We start from the raw sequence: 19,913 nt of genomic DNA on the forward strand, positions 1-19,913 counted from the left end.
ATGTTTTTATTACTAACGACCATAATGACACATTATGATGTTTTTATTACTAACGACCATAATGACACATTATGATGGTTTTATTACTAACGACCATAATGACACATTATGATGTTTTTATTACTAACGACCATAATGACACGTTATGATGTTTTTATTACTAACGACCATAATGACACATTATGATGTTTTTATTACTAACGACCATAATGACACGTTATGATGTTTTTATTACTAACGACCATAATGACACATTATGATGTTTTTATTACTAACGACCATAATGACACGTTATGATGTTTTTATTACTAACGACCATAATGACACGTTATGATGTTTTTATTACTAACGACCATAATGACACATGATGGTTTTATTACTAACGACCATAATGACACATGATGTTTTTATTACTAACGACCATAATGACACATTATGATGTTTTTATTACTAACGACCATAATGACACGTTATGATGTTTTTATTACGACCATAATGACACGTTATGATGTTTTTATTACTAACGACCATAATGACACGTTATGATGGTTTTATTACTAACGACCATAATGACACGTTATGATGTTTTTATTACTAACGACCATAATGACACGTTATGATGTTTTTATTACGACCATAATGACACGTTATGATGTTTTTATTACTAACGACCATAATGACACGTTATGATGGTTTTATTAATAATATTTTGCTTCATACTCTTCCTTGACATTTTTTGTTATTATATTTTTATCATTATTTTATTTATCATTATTTTATTTATTATTATTTTCATGCAGTTTCCGTGTGTGACGGAAGGCGGCGACCCAATAATGAAGAAACACTGTCACCATCATTCACACTGTCAATGTTTTCTCAGATACCACAGTTTGGATGTCACTGTTAACAGCAAATATCCCAAACTTTTCCTTTAAAGTGCAGGCGCTGTACTTCCCACCTCCAGGACTCAAGTCTGGCCAACCAGTGTTACCCTGCGAGCACTCCAACAGCTTGTCAAATTCCAGAAACTATTCATCTCTACTTACTCCCAACACATGCTTACTGGATGCCCAAGTCCATTAAACACCAAACCACCTTTACTCCGTCCCTCCAACTTTTCCTAGGCTGATCCCTACCCTGTCTTCCTTCCACTACAGATTTATATGCTCTCTAAGTCATCCTGTTCTGCTCTATCTTCTCTAAATGTCTGAACCACCTCAACAACCCCTCCTCCTTGATAATACTTTTAGTAAGTGAGCCCCACCTCATCTCCTAGCTAGGGATTCTTTCTATATTCACACCACACATTGTCCTCAGACACATCTACACTGCCTCCAGCCTCTTCCTCCACTGCCTCCAGCCTCCTCCTCCACTGCCTCCAGCCTCCTCCTCCACTGCCTCCAGCCTCCTCCTCCACTGCCTCCAGCCTCCTCCTCCACTGCCTCCAGCCTCCTCCTCCACTGCCTCCAGCCTCCTCCTCCACTGCCTCCAGCCTCCTCCTCCACTGCCTCCAGCCTCCTCCTCCACTGCCTCCAGCCTCCTCCTCCACTGCCTCCAGCCTCCTCCTCCACTGCCTCCAGCCTCCTCCTCCACTGCCTCCAGCCTCCTCCTCCACTGCCTCCAGCCTCCTCCTCCACTGCCTCCAGCCTCCTCCTCCACTGCCTCCAGCCTCCTCCTCCACTGCCTCCAGCCTCCTCCTCCACTGCCTCCAGCCTCCTCCTCCACTGCCTCCAGCCTCCTCCTCCACTGCCTCCAGCTTCCTCCTCCACTGCCTCCAGCCTCCTTCACCACTGCCTCCAGCCTCCTCCTCCTCCACTGCCTCCAGCCTCCTCCTCCACTGCCTCCAGCCTCCTCCTCCACTGCCTCCAGCCTCCTCCTCCACTGCCTCCAGCCTCCTCCTCCACTGCCTCCAGCCTCCTCCTCCACTGCCTCCAGCCTCCTCCTCCTCCACTGCCTCCAGCCTCCTCCTCCACTGCCTCCAGCCTTCTCCTCGCTGCAACATTCACCACCCATGCTTCACACTCATGTAAGAGTGTTGGTATAGCTATACTCTCATCCGCTGACACGTCCACTCCCAGACCATCCGCTGACACGTCCACCCCCAGACCATCCGCTGACACGTCCACTCCCAGACCATCCGCTGACACGTCCACCCCCAGACCATCCGCTGACACGTCCACTCCCAGACCATCCGCTGACACGTCCACCCCCAGACCATCCGCTGACATCACTCCCAGACCATCCGCTGACACGTCCACTCCCAGACCATCCGCTGACACGTCCACCCCCAGACCATCCGCTGACACGTCCACTCCCAGACCATCCGCTGACACGTCCACTCCCAGACCATCCGCTGACACGTCCACTCCCAGACCATCCACTGACACGTCCACTCCCAGACCATCCACTGACACGTCCACTCCCAGACCATCCACTGACACGTCCACTCCCAGACCATCCACTGACACGTCCACTCCCAGACCATCCACTGACACGTCCACTCCCAGACCATCCACTGACACGTCCACTCCCAGACCATCCACTGACACGTCCACTCCCAGACCATCCACTGACACGTCCACTCCCAGACCATCCACTGACACGTCCACTCCCAGACCATCCACTGACACGTCCACTCCCAGACCATCCACTGACACGTCCACTCCCAAATATCTGAATACATTCACCTCCTCCATACTCTCTCCCTCCAATCTGATATATAATCTTTCATTACCTAACTTCTTTGATATCCTCATCACCTTACTGTTATCTCTCCTCACTGTTATCTCTCCTCACTGTTATCTCTTCTCACTGTTATCTCTCCTCACTGTTATCTCTCCTCACTTTCAGGTTCCTTTTACACACCCTACCAAAGTTGTCCACCAACCTCTGCAACTTCTCTTCAGAATCTGCCAAAAGCACAGTGTCATCAGCCAAAAGCAACTGTAACAACTGCTGCTTTATGTTCAGTTCTTTATCTTTTAACTCCACACCTCTTGCCAACACCCAGCATCACTTATCTTACAACCCCATCTATATACTCAACAACCATAGTAATATCACACATCCTTGTGTAAGATCTACCTACTTGGAGTATACCTGGAAGGGGTTTTGGGGGTCAATGCCCCATGGCCTGGTCCATGACCATGCCTGGTGGTGGATCAGGGCCTGATCAGCCATACTGTTCCTACTGGATGCACGTAGTCCAACATAGGAACCATAACTCCAGGGCTGATCAGGTAATGACTTTGTCTGTTTAGCTCCCTCATGAAGACAACCAGGGGTCTTGAAGACAACCAGGGGTCTTGAAGACAACCAGGGGTCTTGAAGACAACCAGGGGTCTTGAAGACAACCAGGGGGTCTTGAAGACAACCAGGGGTCTTGAAGACAACCAGGGGTCTTGAAGACAACCAGGGGTCTTGAAGACAACCAGGGGGTCTTGAAGACAACCAGGGGTCTTGAAGACAACCAGGGGTCTTGAAGACAACCAGGGGTCTTGAAGACAACCAGGGGGTCTTGAAGACAACCAGGGGGTCTTGAAGACAACCAGGGGTCTTGAAGACAACCAGGGGTCTTGAAGACAATCAGGGGTCTTGAAGACAACCAGGAGTCTTGAAGACAACCAGGGGTCTTGAAGACAACCAGGAGTCTTGAAGACAACCAGGGGTCTTGAAGACAACCAGGGGTCTTGAAGACAACCAGGAGTCTTGAAGACAACCAGGGGTCTTGAAGACAATCAGGGGTCTTGAAGACAACCAGGAGTCTTGAAGACAACCAGGGGTCTTGAAGACAACCAGGGGTCTTGAAGACAACCAGGGGTCTTGAAGACAACCAGGGGTCTTGAAGACAACCAGGGGTCTTGAAGACAACCAGGGGTCTATTGGTAATTCCCCTTATGCCTAGTTGGGAGGCAGTTGAACAGCCTTGGACCCCTGACACTTACTGCATTTTAGTGTAATAATGGTGCCCCTACTTTTCATTGGGGGTATGTTGCACTGTCTCCTCAGTCTTTTGCTTTCATAGGGAGTGATTTCAGTGTGGAGATTTGGGATATCTCTCCAGGATTTTCCATGTGTAGATTATGATGCATCTCTGTCTCCTGCACTCCATTGAGTACAAGTCAAGTGTACAGTGTTGCTGTAACACTGCAGTATTGTGTTGCAGCAAGACTACAGTGTTGCATTGTGTTGCAGGAACCCCTCAACAGTGATGATGACGTGACAGAGGACGACACTTCCGATATCTTCGATACTGACAATGTCGTTGTGTGTCAGTATGACAAGGTGAGTACCGCTACATTACATGAGTACATACACTAGTACAGTGCATAAAACAGTACATAAGTACAGTACATACACTAGTACAATAAGTACACTGTTTAAAGCAGCACTGATGTGCTAGACCATGTGCTGTACTGGAGTACAGTACATAGACTAGCACAGTTCAGTACATAGACTAATACAATAAGTACAGTGTGTAGACTAGCACAGTGCTTAAACTAGTACATAAGTACAGACACTACAGTGTCACTGTTGATGCAGGTACTGATTGACACTACATCTTACAAAGATGTATCAATGCAGTGGTCACTCTACAGTGTTTCAGAGATAGACTCGCTTTCAAAACATTTTTTTTTTTTTTTTAACAAGTTAGCCGTCTCCCACCGAGGGAGGGTGACCCAAAAAGAAAGAAAATTCCCAAAAAGAAAATACTTTAATCATCATTCAACACTTTCACCTCATTTACACACAATCACTGTTTTTGCAGAGGCGCCCAGATACAACAGTTTAGAAGCATGTACGTATAAAGATACACAACATATCCCTCCAAACTGTCAATATCCCAAAACTCCTCCTTTAGAGTGCAGGCATTGTACTTCCCATTTCCAGTACTCAAGTCTGGCTATATAAAAATAACTGGTTAACCTGAATCCCTTCACTAAATATTACCCTGCTCACACTCCAACAGATCGTCAGGTCCCAAATACAATTCGTCTCCATTCACTCCTATCTAGCATGCTCACGCACTCTTGCTGGAAGTCCAAGCCCCTCGCCCACAAAACCTCCTTTACCCCCTCCCTCCAACCTTTTCAAGGATGACCCCTACCCCGTCTTCCTTCCCCTACAGATTTATACGCTCTCCATGTCATTCTACTTTGATCCATTCTCTCTAAATGACCAAACCCCCTCAACAGCCCCTCTTCAGCCCTCTGACTAATACTTTTATTAACTCCACACCTTCTCCTAATTTCCACACTCCAAATTCTCTGCATAATATTTACACCACACATTGCCCTTAGACAGGACATCTCCACTGCCTCCAACCGCCTCCTCGCTGCTGCATTCACCAGCCAAGCTTCACACCCATATAAGACTGTTGGTACCACTATACTTTCATACATTCCCTTCTTTGCCTCCCTAGATAACGTTGTTTTTGTCTCCACATAGACCTCAATCCCCTACTCACCTTTTTTCCTTCATCAATCCTATGGTTAACCTCATCCTTCATAAATCCATCCGCTGACACGTCAACTCCCAAATATCTGAAATCATTCACTTCTCATACTCCTCTCCAATTTGATATCCAATTTTTCTTTATCTAAATCATTTGATACCTTCATCACCTTACTCTTTTCTATGTTCACTTTCAACTTTCTACCTTTACACTCTCCCAAACTTGTCTACTATATATATACATAGGTAGTAGGTTGGTAGACAGCAACCACCCAGGGAGGTACTACCATCCTGTGGTAGTAGGTTGGTAGACAGCAACCACCCAGGGAGGTACTACCATCCTGTGGTAGTAGGTTGGTAGACAGCAACCACCCAGGGAGGTACTACCATCCTGTGGTAGTAGGTTGGTAGACAGCAACCACCCAGGGAGGTACTACCATCCTGTGGTAGTAGGTTGGTAGACAGCAACCACCCAGGGAGGTACTACCATCCTGTGGTAGTAGGTTGGTAGACAGCAACCACCCAGGGAGGTACTACCATCCTGTGGTAGTAGGCTGGTAGACAGCAACCACCCAGGGAGGTACTACCATCCTGTGGTAGTAGGCTGGTAGACAGCAACCACCCAGGGAGGTACTACCACCCTGCCAGGTGAGTGTAAAATGAAATCCTGTAATTGTTTTACATGATGGTAGGATTGCTGGTGTCTTTTGTCTGTCTCATGAACATGCAAGATTGCGGGTACGTCTTGCTACTTCTACTTACACTTAGGTCACACTACACATACATGATGCGTTTATATGTACACTCTCATCTGAGTTTTCTTTGATTTTATCTTAATAGTTCTTGTTCTTATTGCTTTTCCTTTTATATCCATGGGGAAGTGGAATAAGAATCTTTCCTCCGTAAGCCATGTGTGTTGTAAAAGTCAACTAAAATGCCGGGAACAATGGGCTAGTAACCCCTTTTCTTGTAATAATTACTAAAAAGAATAAGAAGAAGAAAATTGTCAAAGTGGGAAGTCTGAATGTGTGTGGATGTTGTGCGAATGATTAGAAAGAGATGATTGTGGATGTTATGAATGAGAAGAAGCTGGATGTCCTGGCTTTAAGTGAAACAAAGCTGAAGGGGGTGGGAGAGTTTCAATGGAGAGGAATAAATGGGATTAGGTCAGGGGTTTCAAATAGAGTTAGAGCTAAAGAAGGAGTAGCAATAATGTTGAAGGATAAGCTATGGCAGGAAAAGAGGGAATATAATTGTATTAATTCAAGGATTATGTGGAGTAAAATAAAGGTTGGATGTGAAAAGTGGGTTATAGTAAGTTTATGCACCTGGGGAAGGCAGAAGTGTAGAGGAGAGCGAGAAATTTTGGGAAATGTTGAGTAATTGTGTGGGGAGTTTTGAACCAAGTGTGAGAGTACTTGTGGTTGGGGATTTCAATGCTAACATGGGTAAAAATGTTGTGGAGGGAGTAGTAGGTAAATTTGGGGTGCCAGGGGTAAATGAAAATGGGGAGCCTTTAATTGAGCTATGTGTAGAAAGAGGTTTGGTAATAAGTAATACATATTTTATGAAAAAGAGGATAAATAAATATACAATGTATGATATAGCATATAATGAAAGCAGTTTGTTAGATTATGTATTGGTGGATAAAAGGTTGATGGGTAGGCTCCAGGATGTACATGTTTATAGAGGGGCAACTGATATATCGGATCATTATTTAGTTGCAGCTACAGTTAGAGTAAGAGGTAGATGGGACAAGAGGTAAATGGCAACGACAAGTAAGAGGGAGGTAAAAGTGTATAAACTAAGGGAGGAGGAAGTTCGGGTGAGATATAAGCAACTATTGGCAGAAAGGTGGGATAGTGTAAGTATGAGTACTGGGGGGTTGAAGAGGGTTGGAATAGTTTTAAAAATGCAGTATTAGAATGTGGGGCAGAAGTTTGTGGTTATAGGAGGGTGGGGGCAGGAGGAAAGAGGAGTGATTGGTGGAATGATGAAGTAAAGGGTGTGATAAAAGAGAAAAAGGTAGCTTGAGAGGTTTTTACAAAGCAGAAGTGTTATAAGAAAAGTAGAGTATATGGAGAGTAAAAGAAAGGTGAAGAGAGTAGTGAGAGAGTGCAAAAGGAGAGCAGATGATAGAGTGGGAGAGGCACTGTCAAGAAATTTTAATGAAAATAAGAAAAAAATTTGGAGTGAGTTAAACAAGTTAAGAAAGCCTAGGGAAAGTATGGATTTGTCAGTTAAAAACAGAGTAGGGGAGTTAGTAGATGAGGAGATGGAGGTATTAGGTAGATGGCGAGAATATTTTGAGGAACTTTTAAATGTCGACGAAGAAAGGGAGGTGGTAATTGCATGCACTGCACAGGGAGGTATACCATCTTTTAGGAGTGAAGAAGAGCAGAATGTAAGTGTGGTGGAGGTACGTGAGGCATTACGTAGAATGAAAGGGGGTAAAGCAGCTGGAACTGATGGGATCATGACAGAAATGTTAAAAGCAGGGGGGGATATAGTGTTGGAGTGGTTGGTACTTTTGTTTAATAAATGTATGAAAGAGGGGAAGGTACCTAGGGATTGGCGGAGAGCATGTATAGTCCCTTTATATAAAGGGAAGGGGGACAAGAGATTGTAAAAATTATAGAGGAATAAGTTTACTGAGTATACCAGGAAAAGTGTACGATAGGGTTATTATTGAAAGAATTAGAGGTAAGACAGAATGTAGAATTGCGGATGAGCAAGGAGGTTTTAGAGTGGGTAGGGGATGTGTAGATCAAGTGTTTACATTGAAACATACAGTGGAACCTCAAATTTCGAACGTATCGCTTATTGAACTCTTCGAAAATATAACCCTTTTTTTCGAACCAACTTGGTTCCTATTATTGAACTCGCCCCTATTTTCGAACCGCTGGGTACCAGACCTGCCTGGCAGCCCACTCTGTCCGTGTCCCCACGCAGGCGCCGTGAGCCAGTCTGGTTTTGTTGATGCTTGAGTGAACACTAATCTGCGCTCTCATTCAAACATTTTATGATTATTTCATTGTGTTTAGTGCTTGTGGGACTGTGAAATAAGCTACAATGGGAGCAATGAAACTTGCTAGTGGTACCCCTGTGATAAAGAAAGTGAGAAACACCATAGATTTGAAGAAGGAAATTATACAGAAGTGGAATGATGTCCAAATGTTTGTGGATAAGTACCACCCTGAGCAAGCTGAAACAAGCCATCTTTGCAACAAGTTCAGTGACAGAACCATGTCCCATTTTAGGGAAATCTTAAAGAGGCACCAGAAACAGAGGACTGTGGACAGTTATTTTGTGAGACAGGAGTCCAGTGACTCTCAAGCTGGTCCTAGTGGCATTAAAAGACAGAGAGGAAGTAACCCCAGAGAGGGCTTTGATGCCTGAAGTCCTCGTGGAGGGGGATTCTTCTTCCAAACACTAACTCCAACTCCCTCTCTCCTCCCTATCTTCCAGATGCCATCACCAATCTTCAATAAAGGTAAGTAAAAATGTTATTTTACATGTTTATTTAAATTTATTAATACATAATTGAACACTATATTTGTTGTGTGTTATAGGTAGTAGGTTGGTAGACAGCAACCGCCCAGGGAGGTACTACCGCCCTGCCAAGTGAGTGTAAAACGAAAGCCTGTACAGGTCTCCCTCAACATTCATGTTTTCAACTTTCACGGGCTTCACACATTCACGAATTCCCAACCGCCAAATTCCCAGCCACCAAATTCCCAGCCGCCAAATCATATTTAAGTTTCCCGCCACCTGCGAGTCCCTACTACCCTCCCTCCGACCCCCGCAACTGGCAGCCAGCCCTTCCACCACTCAGTGTGGTGAGTGTTTTGTTTGTTCATTATTTGCTATTAAACTACAGTATAAATAATGTAAACCCATTCATGACTGCATATTGGAATGGCTATTCGGACAGGTATTAGACGGTGACATCATGTGTTTACTCTTGAACACTGCAAAGAATTAAACATTTCTGCTACAGCTAATAATAACAATAGTAATAATAATAATAACAATAGTAATAATAATAATAATAATAAATATGATATAATTGAAGAAGGAAATTGTACAAAAATACGAGGATACAGTGGACCCCCGCATAGCGACTTTAATCCGTGCAAGAGGGCTGATTGTTATGCGAAATGTTCGGTATGCGAATGAATTTTCCCCATAAGAAATAATGGAAATCAAATTAATCCGTGCAAGACACCCAAAAGTATGAAAAAAAAAATTTTACCACATGAAATATACATTTTCCTACACACAAAGAGAAGGATACATGCACAATAGTAGAGTAGTACATGCACAATATATATTGTGCGTGTACTACTCTACTAAATGAAGAATAAATGACACTTACCTTTATTGAAGATGCAGCAATGACTGATGAGACACTGTGTCCTGGGAGTGCCTCTTCCTCCTGAGTACTGTAGGTCCTGTTTGGCATTTTCTTCCAGAACATGCCTTATCACACTGTGTATGCCACTACGATTCTTAAATCTCTCAAACCAACCTTTGCTGGCTTTAAATTCACCAATATGAGCACTAGTTCCAGGTGTTTTTCCCTGTTCACCTGGGTGTTAGTCGACTGGTGTGGGTTGCATCCTGGGAGACAAGATTAAGGACCCCAATGGAAATAAGTTAGACAGTCTTCGATGACACTGACTTTTTTGGGTTATCCTGGGTGGCAAATCCTCTGGGGTTAATTGTTTCTTGGTATTCTCAATAAACCACACCAACAACGGTGCTACAGCAGCAGCAGCTGACGGTGGTACAGCAGCAACAGACGATGCTACAGCAGCAACAGACGATGCTACAGCAGCAGCAGACGATGCTACAGCAGCAACAGACGATGCTACAGCAGCAGCAGACGATGCTACAGCAGCAGCAGACGATGCTACAGCAGCAGCAGACGAAGCTACAGCAGCAGCTGACAGTGCAGCAGCAGCTGACAGTGCAGCAGCAGCTGTACCACCAATAGTAGCGATGGTTGATTGGGGTTTATTATACAACCTGGCCAGCTCAGAGACACGCACTCCACTTTCATACTTATCAATGGTCTTTTTCTTCATCTCTATAGTAATTCTCACCCTTATTGCTGTAGGGTTGGCACTAGAAGCTTTCTTGGGGCCCATGGTCACTTACTTTCCAGAAAAAATCACCAAAAACACTGTAATAATACGAAATGTTCCGATTGTATGCTTGGATGTTACCGCGGAGGCTGGCTGGTAAACAATGCCACCGGCTGAATATGTGAGCATGGCTCAGGCCGCACATTGGACGCGTCTCGGACGAAGAGTGGTGAGCGGGTTTTTGGGCAGTATGCGAGGCAAAATTTTTGCGAAAAAAGCGAGCGGTATGCGGATTGTACGGTATGCGATGCGTGCGGTATGCGGGGGTCCACTGTAATATGTACTATTATTATTTATAACATACAGTATATGTTATTAAATACATGTTAATAATAATACATGTTATTAATAATAACATGTACTATTATTATTTATAACATATATGTTATTAAATACCACTGCCTATATCACTGCCTCAACCGCTAAATTATTGTGAAATGTTTGGAAGAGCACGGAGACTAATGTTCACTCCAGCATAAACAAAGTCACACTGACGATGTGTCAACCACTCCCTCGTATTTTTGTACAATTTCCTTCTTCAATTATATCGTATTTATTATTATTATTATTATTATTATTATTATTATTATTATTACTATTGTTATTATTAGCTGTAGCAGAAATGTTTAATTCTTTGCAGTGTTCAAGAGTAAACACATGATGTCACCGTCTAATACCTTTCCTAATAGCCATTCCAATATGCAGTCATGAATGGGTTTACATTATTTATACTGTAGTTTAATAGCAAATAATGAACAAACAAAACACTCACCACACAGTGGTGGGAGGGCTGGCTGCCAGTTGTGGGGGTCGGAGGGAGGGTAGTAGGGACTCGCAGTGGTGGAGGCAGTGGTGGAGGCAGTGGTGGAGGCAGTGGTGGAGGCAGTGGTGGAGGCAGTGGTGGAGGCAGTGGTGGAGGCAGTGGTGGAGGCAGTGGTGGAGGCAGTGGTGGAGGCAGTGGTGGAGGCAGTGGTGGAGTCTGTGGTGGAGGCAGTGGTGGAGGCAGTGGTGGAGGCATTGGTGGAGTCTGTGGTGGAGGCAGTGGTGGTCTGTGGTATTTAATAACATACATGTTATTAACATACATGTTATTAACATACATGTTATTAACATACATGTTATTAACATACATGTTATTAACATACATGTTATTAACATACATGTTATTAACATACATGTTATTAACATACATGTTATTAAATAACATACATTATTAAAGCATAACATGTATATATTTAGTACAATTTACAACATTTTCATGTATTTTATGATTATTCATGGTTCAACAAGTTAAGGAAGCAATATTGTAATATATTTCCCTACAATATATTGGGGCACCAAACATTCACGGTTTTTCAACATTCGCGAGGCTCTTGATCCCCTAACCCTCGCGAATGTTGAGGGAGACCTGTAATTCTTTTACATGATGGTAGGATTGCTGGTGTCTTTTTTTCTGTCTCATAAACATGCAAGATTTCAGGTATGTCTTGCTACTTCTACTTACACTTAGGTCACACTACACATACATGTACAAGCATATATATACACACCCCTCTGGGTTTTCTGCTATTTTCTTTCTAGTTCTTGTTTATTTCCTCTTATCTCCATGGGGAAGTGGAACAAAATTCTTCCTCCGTAAGTAAGCCATGCGTGTTGTAAGAGGCGACTAAAATGCCGGGAGAAAGGGGCTAGTAACCCCTTCTGTATAAATTACTAAATTTGAAAAGAGAAACTTTTGTTTTTCTTTTTGGGCCACCCTGCCTCAGTGGGATATGGGCGGTTTGTTGAAAGAAGAAGAAAAATTTGTTGTGTGTATGTAAAACTATAATTAATCTCCATACAATGTATTTTTTTGTGAATACTTTTGGGTTTCTGGAACGGATTAATTGTATTTCCATTATTTCTTATGGGAAATATTGCTTCGCTTTTCAAACTTTTCAAATTTAGAACTAACTCCTGGAACGGATTAAGTTCGATATTTGAGGTTCCACTGTATTATGTGAACAGTATTTAGATAAAGGTAGGGAAGTTTTTATTGCATTTATGGATTTAGAAAAGGCATATGATAAAGTGGATAGGGAAGCAATGTGGCAGATGTTGCAAGTATATGGAATAGGTGGTAAGTTACTAATTGTTGTAAAGAGTTTTTATGAGGATAGTGAGGCTCAGGTTAGGGTGTGTAGAAGAGAGGGAGAATACTTCCCGGTAAAAGTAGGTCTTAGACAGGGATGTGTAATGTCACCATGGTTGTTTAATATATTTATAGATGGGGTTGTAAAAGAAGTAAATGCTAGGGTGTTGGGGAGAGGGGTGGGATTAAATTATGGGGAATCAGATACAAAATGCGTTAGTGGACGAGTTTGGGAGTGTGTGTAAAGGTAGAAAGTTGAAAGTGAACATAGTAGAAAAGAATAAGGTGATGAGGGTATCAAATGATTTAGATAAAGAGAAATTGGATATCAAATTGGAGAGAAGGAGTATGGAACCTTTGATATACCTTTGAAGAGTTTCAAGAGTTTATCTACTCTGAGCCCGGCCATGGGCCAGGCTCGTCTGGTGCTTGCCTGGTCAACCAGGCTGTTTACGTTTCAGTGGATGGATTTATGAAGGATGAGGTTAACCATAGAATTGATGAAGGAAAAAAGGTGAGTGGTGCGTTGAGGTATATGTGGAGACAAAAAATGTTATCTATGGAGGCAAAGAAGGAAATGTATGAAAGTATAGTAGTACCAACACTCTTATATGGGTGTGAAGCTTGGGTGGTAAATGCAGCAGCAGGAGGCGGTTGGAGGCAGTGGAGATGTCCTGTCTAAGGGCAATGTGTGGTGTAAATATTATGCAGAAAATTCGGAGTGTGGAAATTAGGAGAAGGTGTGGAGTTAATAAAAGTATTAGTCAGAGGGCTGAAGAGGGTTTGTTGAGGTGGTTTGGTCATTTAGAGAGAATGGATCAAAGTAGAATGACATGGAGAGCGTATAAATCTGTAGGGGAAGGAAGACGTGGTAGGGGTCGTCCTCGAAAAGGTTGGAGGGAGGGGGTAAAGGTTTTGTGGGTGAGGGGCTTGAACTTCCAGCAAGCGTGCGTGAGTGTGTTAGATAGGAGTGAATGGAGACGAATGGTATTTGGTCCTGATGAGCTGTTGGAGTGTCAGCAGGGTAATGTGAAAGATTCAGGGAAACCGTTTATTTTTATATAGCCTGAGTTGAGTACAGTGGACCCTCAACCAGCGATGGCATCGATTAACGATAAATCTGACTAGCGATTCATTTAAACGCAAAAATTTTGCCTCGACTAGCGCTTAAAAACCCGACCAGCGCTTTTCGTTCCGTACCATACACGTCCACTTTGGCCTGAGCGCGCCTCACTTGTCCCTTTGGTGCCAGTGTTTACAAGCCAGCCAGCCACCGCGGTCGCTTCCAAACATACAACTGGAACATTTCATATTATCACAGCCTTTTAGTGATTGCACCTACAAAATAAGTCACCATGGGCCCCAAGAAAGCTTCTGGTGCCAACCCTACAGCAAAAAGGGTGAGAATTACTATGGAGATGAAGGAAGAGATCATTGCTAAGTATGAAAGTGGAGTGCGTATCTCTGAGCTGGTCAGGTTGTATGATAAACCCCAATCAACCATCGCTACTATTGTGGGCAAGAAAACGGCAATCAAGGAAGCTGTTCTTGCCAAAGGTGCAACTATGTTTTCGAAACTGAGATCGGAAGTGATAGAAGATGTTGAGAGACTTTTATTGGTGTGGATAAACGAGAAACAGATAGCAGGAGACAACATCTCTCAAGCGATCATATGTGAAAAGGCTAGGAAGTTGCATGATGATTTAATTAAAAAAAATGCCAGCAACTAGTGATGTGAGTGAATTTAAGGCCAGCAAAGGTTGGTTTGAGAGATTTAAGAAGCGTAGTGGCATACATAGTGTGATAAGGCATGGTGAGGCTGCCAGTTCGGACCACAAAGCAGCTGAAAAATATGTGCAGGACTTCAAGGAGTACATAGACAGTGAAGGACTGAAACCTGAACAAGTGTTTAATTGTGACGAAAGAGGCCTGTTTTGGAAGAAAATACCAAGCAGGACCTACATTACTCAGGAGGAAAAGGCACTCCCAGGACATAAGCCTATGAAAGACAGGCTTACTCTGTTGATGTGTGCCAATGCTAGTGGTGATTGCAAAGTGAAGCCTTTATTGGTGTATCACTCTGAAACTCCCAGAGCGTTCAGGAAAAACAGTGTCCTCAAGGAGAATTTGTGTGTGCTGTGGAGGGCAAACAGTAAGGCATGGGTCACTAGGGACTTTTTCTATGACTGGTTACACCATACATTTGCCCCCAATGTGAAAGATTACCTAACTGAAAAGAAATTAGAACTTAAGTGCCTCCTGGTGTTCGACAATGCCCCTGGTCATCCTACAGACGTGGCAGAGCGACTTTATGGGGACATGAAATTCATTAAGGTGAAGTTTTTGCCTCCTAATACCACTCCTCTCCTGCAGCCCATGGACCAGCAGGTTATTGCAAACTTCAAAAAACTGTACACAAAAGCTCTGTTTGAAAGGTGCTTTGTAGTGACCTCAGAAACTCAACTGACTCTAAGAGAGTTTTGGAGAGAGCACTTTAATATCCTCAATTGTGTAAACCTTATAGGTAAGGCTTGGGAGGGAGTGACTAAGAAGACCTTGAACTCTGCTTGGAAGAAACTGTGGCCAGAATGTGTAGACAAAAGGGATTTTGAAGGGTTTGAGGCTAACCCTGAGAATCCTATGCCAGTTGAGGAATCCATTGTGGCATTGGGGAAGTCCTTGGGGTTGGAGGTTAGTGGGGAGGATGTGGAAGAGTTGGTGGAGGAGGACAATGAAGAACTAACCACTGATGAGCTGCTAGATCATCTTCAACAGCAAGAGGCCAGACCTGAGGAAACTGCTTCGGAGGAGGGGATGGAGAAACTGAGGAAGTTGCCTACTACAAAGATTAAGGAAATGTGTGCAATGTGGCTTAAAGTGCAAAGTTTTATGGATGATAATCACCCTGACACAGCTACTGCAAGCCGTGTTGGCAACCTGTACACTGACAATGTTGTGAAACACTTTAGGAAAGTCATAAAGGAACGAGAGCTACAGGCCTCTATGGACAGATATGTTGTGCGACAGAAGTCCAGTGACTCTGAAGCTGGTCCTAGTGGCATTAAAAGAACAAGGGAAGTAACCCCAGAAAAAGACTTGCTACCTCAAGTGCTAATGGAAGGGGATTCCCCTTCTAAACAGTAAGAAGATAATGCTCTCTCCTCCTCCCATCCCATCAATCATCACCAGATCTTCAATAAAGGTAAGTGTCATGTAACTGTGCATGTAATCTTCAGTTTGTGTGTATTAAAATTAATATTTCATGTGGTAAAAAAAAATTTTTTTTCAATACTTTTGGGTATCTTGCACAGATTAATTTGATTTCCATTATTTCTTATGGGGAAAATTAACTTGACTAACAATGAGCTCTCAGGAACGGATTAATATCGCTGGTTGAGGGTCTACTGTACTGGAAATGGGAAGTACAATGCCTGCACTTTAAAGGAGGAGTTTTGGGATATTGGCAGTTTGGAGGGATATGTTGTGTATCTTTATACGTACATGCTTCTAAACTGTTGTATCTGAGCACCTCTGCTAAAACAGTGATTATATGTGAGTGTGGTGAAAGTGTTGAGTGAATGATGAAAGTATTTTCTTTTTGGGAATTTTCTTTCTTTTTGGGTCACCCTGCCTCGGTGGGTCACCCTGCCTCGGTGGGTCACCCTGCCTCGGTGGAAACGTCCTGTATGCTTTTTTTTTTTTTTTAACAAGTCGGCCGTCTCCCACCTAGGCAGGGTGACCCACCTAGGCAGGGTGACCCACCTAGGCAGGGTGACCCAAAAAGAAAGAAAATTCCCAAAAAGAAAATACAGTGGACCCCCGCCTAACAATCAGCTCCCAACTCAACCAGTTATGTAAGTGTATTTTTGTAAGTGCTTTGGTAAGTGTATTTTTGGGGGTCTGAAACGGATTAATCTCATTCACAATATTCACAATATAGGAACAAATTCGGTCTATAACGGCACCCAAACAGACTTCTGGATTGAAATAATACAGTGGACCCCCGCATAACGATGGCATCGCATAGCGATTTTTCCGCATAACGATTACTTTTATCGCAAAATTTTTGCCGCGCATACCGATTAAAAACCCGCATACCGATTTTCGTCCGAGACGCGTCCAATGTGCCCTCAGCCAGCCTCACATGTGCCGCTCCGTCCCATTGTTTACCAGCCAGCCTCCGCGGTAACATCCAAGCATACACTCGGAATATTTCGTATTATTACAGTATTTTCGGTGCTGTTTCTGGAAAATAAGTGACCATGGGCCCCAAGAAAGCTTCTAGTGCCAACCCTGTGGTAAAAAGGGTGAGAATTAGTATGGAAATTAAGAAAGATTTTGAAGGGTTTGGGGCTAACCCTGAGAAGCCTATGCCAGTTGTGGAATCCATTGTGCCTACTTCAAAGATTAAGGAAATGTGTGCAGAGTGGGTTGAACTGCAAACCTTTATAGATGAAAATCACCCTGACACAGCTGTTGCAAGCCGTGCTTGTGACTATTTCAATGACAATGTTATGGCCCATTTTAGGAAAGTCTTGAAGGAACGGGAGGTACAGAGCTCTATGGACAGATTTGTTGTGCGACAGAGGTCCAGTGACTCTCAAGCTGGTCCTAGTGGCATTAAAAGAAGAAGGGAAGTAACCCCAGAAAAGGACTTGCTACCTCAAGTCCTAATGGAAGGGGATTCCCCTTCTAAACAGTAAGAAGATAATGCTCTCCCCTCCTCCCATCCCATCAATCATCACCAGATCTTCAATAAAAGTAAGTGTCATGTAATTGTGCATGCCTTTTTCAGTTTGTGTGTATTAAAATTAACATTTCATGTGGTAAAAAAAAATTTTTTTCATACTTTTGGGCGTCTTGCACGGATTAATTTTATTTCCATTATTTCTTATGGGGAAAATTCATTCGCATAACGATTATTTCGCATAACGATGAGCCCTCTTGCACGGATTAAAATCGTTAACCGGGGGTCCACTGTATTGTTAGTCGGGGGTCCACTGTACTTTCATCATCATTCAACACTTTCACCACACTCACACATAATCACTGTTTTTGCAGAGGTGCTCAGAACACAACAGTTTAGAAGCATATACGTATAAGATACACAACATATCCCTCCAAACTGCCAATATCCCGAACCCCTCCTTTAGAGTGCAGGCAACATTGTACTTCCCATTTCCAGGACTCAAGTCCTGTGTATTAATCAGATGTTTATCAGTGAGGCAGTGAACAGCTGGTTGTTTTTAGTTAGGTTTTCTGGAGGGTCAAAAATTATATGCAGATTTTTTACTTCCTTTGTGGTTGGAACCCCCTGTATCTCCCCATGTCTTTTTCAAGGGTGAATTGTTGCTATTGACAGTGGCTCTGGTTTATATATTTTTTCCAGTGTGTTTGACCTGCCTAGTATGGGCCAGTACTCCTACCGCATTGTTTGCGAGGCAGTCAAGACCCGGGTCACCGGTAGTTGTTGTCATGCAGGACGTCCAAGGACATGGTCATCAAAGTCACTTTTGACTCTCCTGAAGCCATTTTTCCATTGTCATTTTACTTTTGTCATGTTGCTATTGCCATTTTATTGTTGACATTTCCCCGTTGCCATTTAACCAATGCTATTTTTGGGCTGCCATTTTGCAGATTACTCGAGTGAGGAACAAGTGGAAGTTCACTCTCAAGGACGGCATCATGAACCTCAAGGGTAAGGACTACGTCTTTCAGAAAGCCACAGGTGAGGGCGAGTGGTAGGATGACTGGTCGGGGACTGGTCGAGTCGCTGCCTCGAGGACGACCTGTCGAGGACTGGTCAAGTCACTTCCTCGAGGACAACCAGTCAAGGACTGGTCGAGTCACTGCCTCGAGGATGACCGATTGAGCCACTGCCTTGAGGACGACTGGCCGAATCACTGCCTCGAGGAGGACCACCAGTCTAACATGAATAATAAATAAATATATATAATATATGTTTGATTTAGACCTATGCTTTAGGCCTATGGTTTAGGCCTGGTATAGGCCTATGGTTTAACACTAAAAAACAAACAAAAAAAATTGTGTTAATTTGTTAGGTAAGAAAATTCATGTGATTTGCATAGTTGAACTTGAGTTAATAATGGAACTTGACGGGACTTGACAGAACTTAATGGAACTTGAGGGAACTTAACGGGAACTAGGTTATAAATTTAACATCTTTGCTGTTAAAATTAAAATTTTATGACGACTTTGCGCCATAACGAGGGAAAGTGTCGTCCGGGGAGCGTAACTGTGATGTATTATGGCTGTGCTACACACAAGACATTAATAATAATAGTGATGGCAAATAACAGCCACCGCTGCTATTATTGACCTTAAAGATATAAATTATAATAACAGTGGTGGCTATTGTTTGAGGTTCAAAATATAAATAATAATAATTATAATAACAGGAGTGGCTGTTGTTGAAGCTTAAAGACATAAATAATGATAATAGCAGCAGTGGCTATTATTTGAAGTTCAAAACATAATAATTACAATAATAGCAGGAGTGGCTGTTATCAAAGGTTAAAGACAAATAATAATGATAATAGTAGTGGTGGCTATTGTTTGAACTTCAAAATATAAATAATAGCTTAAAGACATATTAAATAATAATGATAATAAACAGCCACCGCTGCTATTATTGACCTTAAAAACACAATAATATCAGCAGCGGCGGCTGTTGTTGTTCGGAGAGTTATTTGTGGTTCCCTCTTTATGGTGCTTATTGTCATCACCTGTCTCATCTTGACACATTTTGAGAGATATCCCTTTGATTTTGAGAGATATCCCTTTGATTTTGAGAGATATCCCTTTGATTTTGAGAGATATCCCTTTGATTTTGAGAGATATCCTTTTGATTTTGAGAGATATCCCTTTGATTTTGAGAGATATCCCTTTGATTTTGAGAGATATCCCTTTGATTTTGAGAGATATCCCTTTGATTTTAAGAGATATCCCTTTGATTTTGAGAGATATCTCTTTGATTTTGAGAGATATCTCTTTGATTTTGAGAGATATCCCTTTGATTTTAAGAGATATCCCTTTGATTTTGAGAGATATCCCTTTGATTTTAAGAGATATCCCTTTGATTTTGAGAGATATCCCTTTGATTTTGAGAGATATCCCTTTGATTTTGAGAGAGAGCCCTTTGATTTTGAGAGAGAGCC

At 42.8% G+C, this 19,913-nt stretch overlaps 1 protein-coding gene across 1 annotated transcript in view; it reads left to right on the top strand.

Moving 5' to 3' along the window:
• Positions 1–18,691, top strand: part of LOC128701002 (transcription initiation factor IIA subunit 1) — a 75,392-nt gene extending 56,701 nt beyond the window's left edge. Inside the window, exons 7-8 of the mRNA XM_070079967.1 lie at positions 4,195–4,284; positions 18,373–18,691. Of these exons, the coding sequence (XP_069936068.1) occupies positions 4,195–4,284; positions 18,373–18,480 (198 nt within the window). The 3' untranslated portion in view covers positions 18,481–18,691. The remainder of the gene's footprint in view (positions 1–4,194; positions 4,285–18,372) is intronic.
• The last annotated feature ends 1,222 nt before the right edge of the window (positions 18,692–19,913 follow it).

Source organism: Cherax quadricarinatus, unplaced genomic scaffold (genome assembly GCF_038502225.1).
Source record: "Cherax quadricarinatus isolate ZL_2023a unplaced genomic scaffold, ASM3850222v1 Contig61, whole genome shotgun sequence".
NCBI lineage: Eukaryota > Metazoa > Arthropoda > Malacostraca > Decapoda > Parastacidae > Cherax > Cherax quadricarinatus.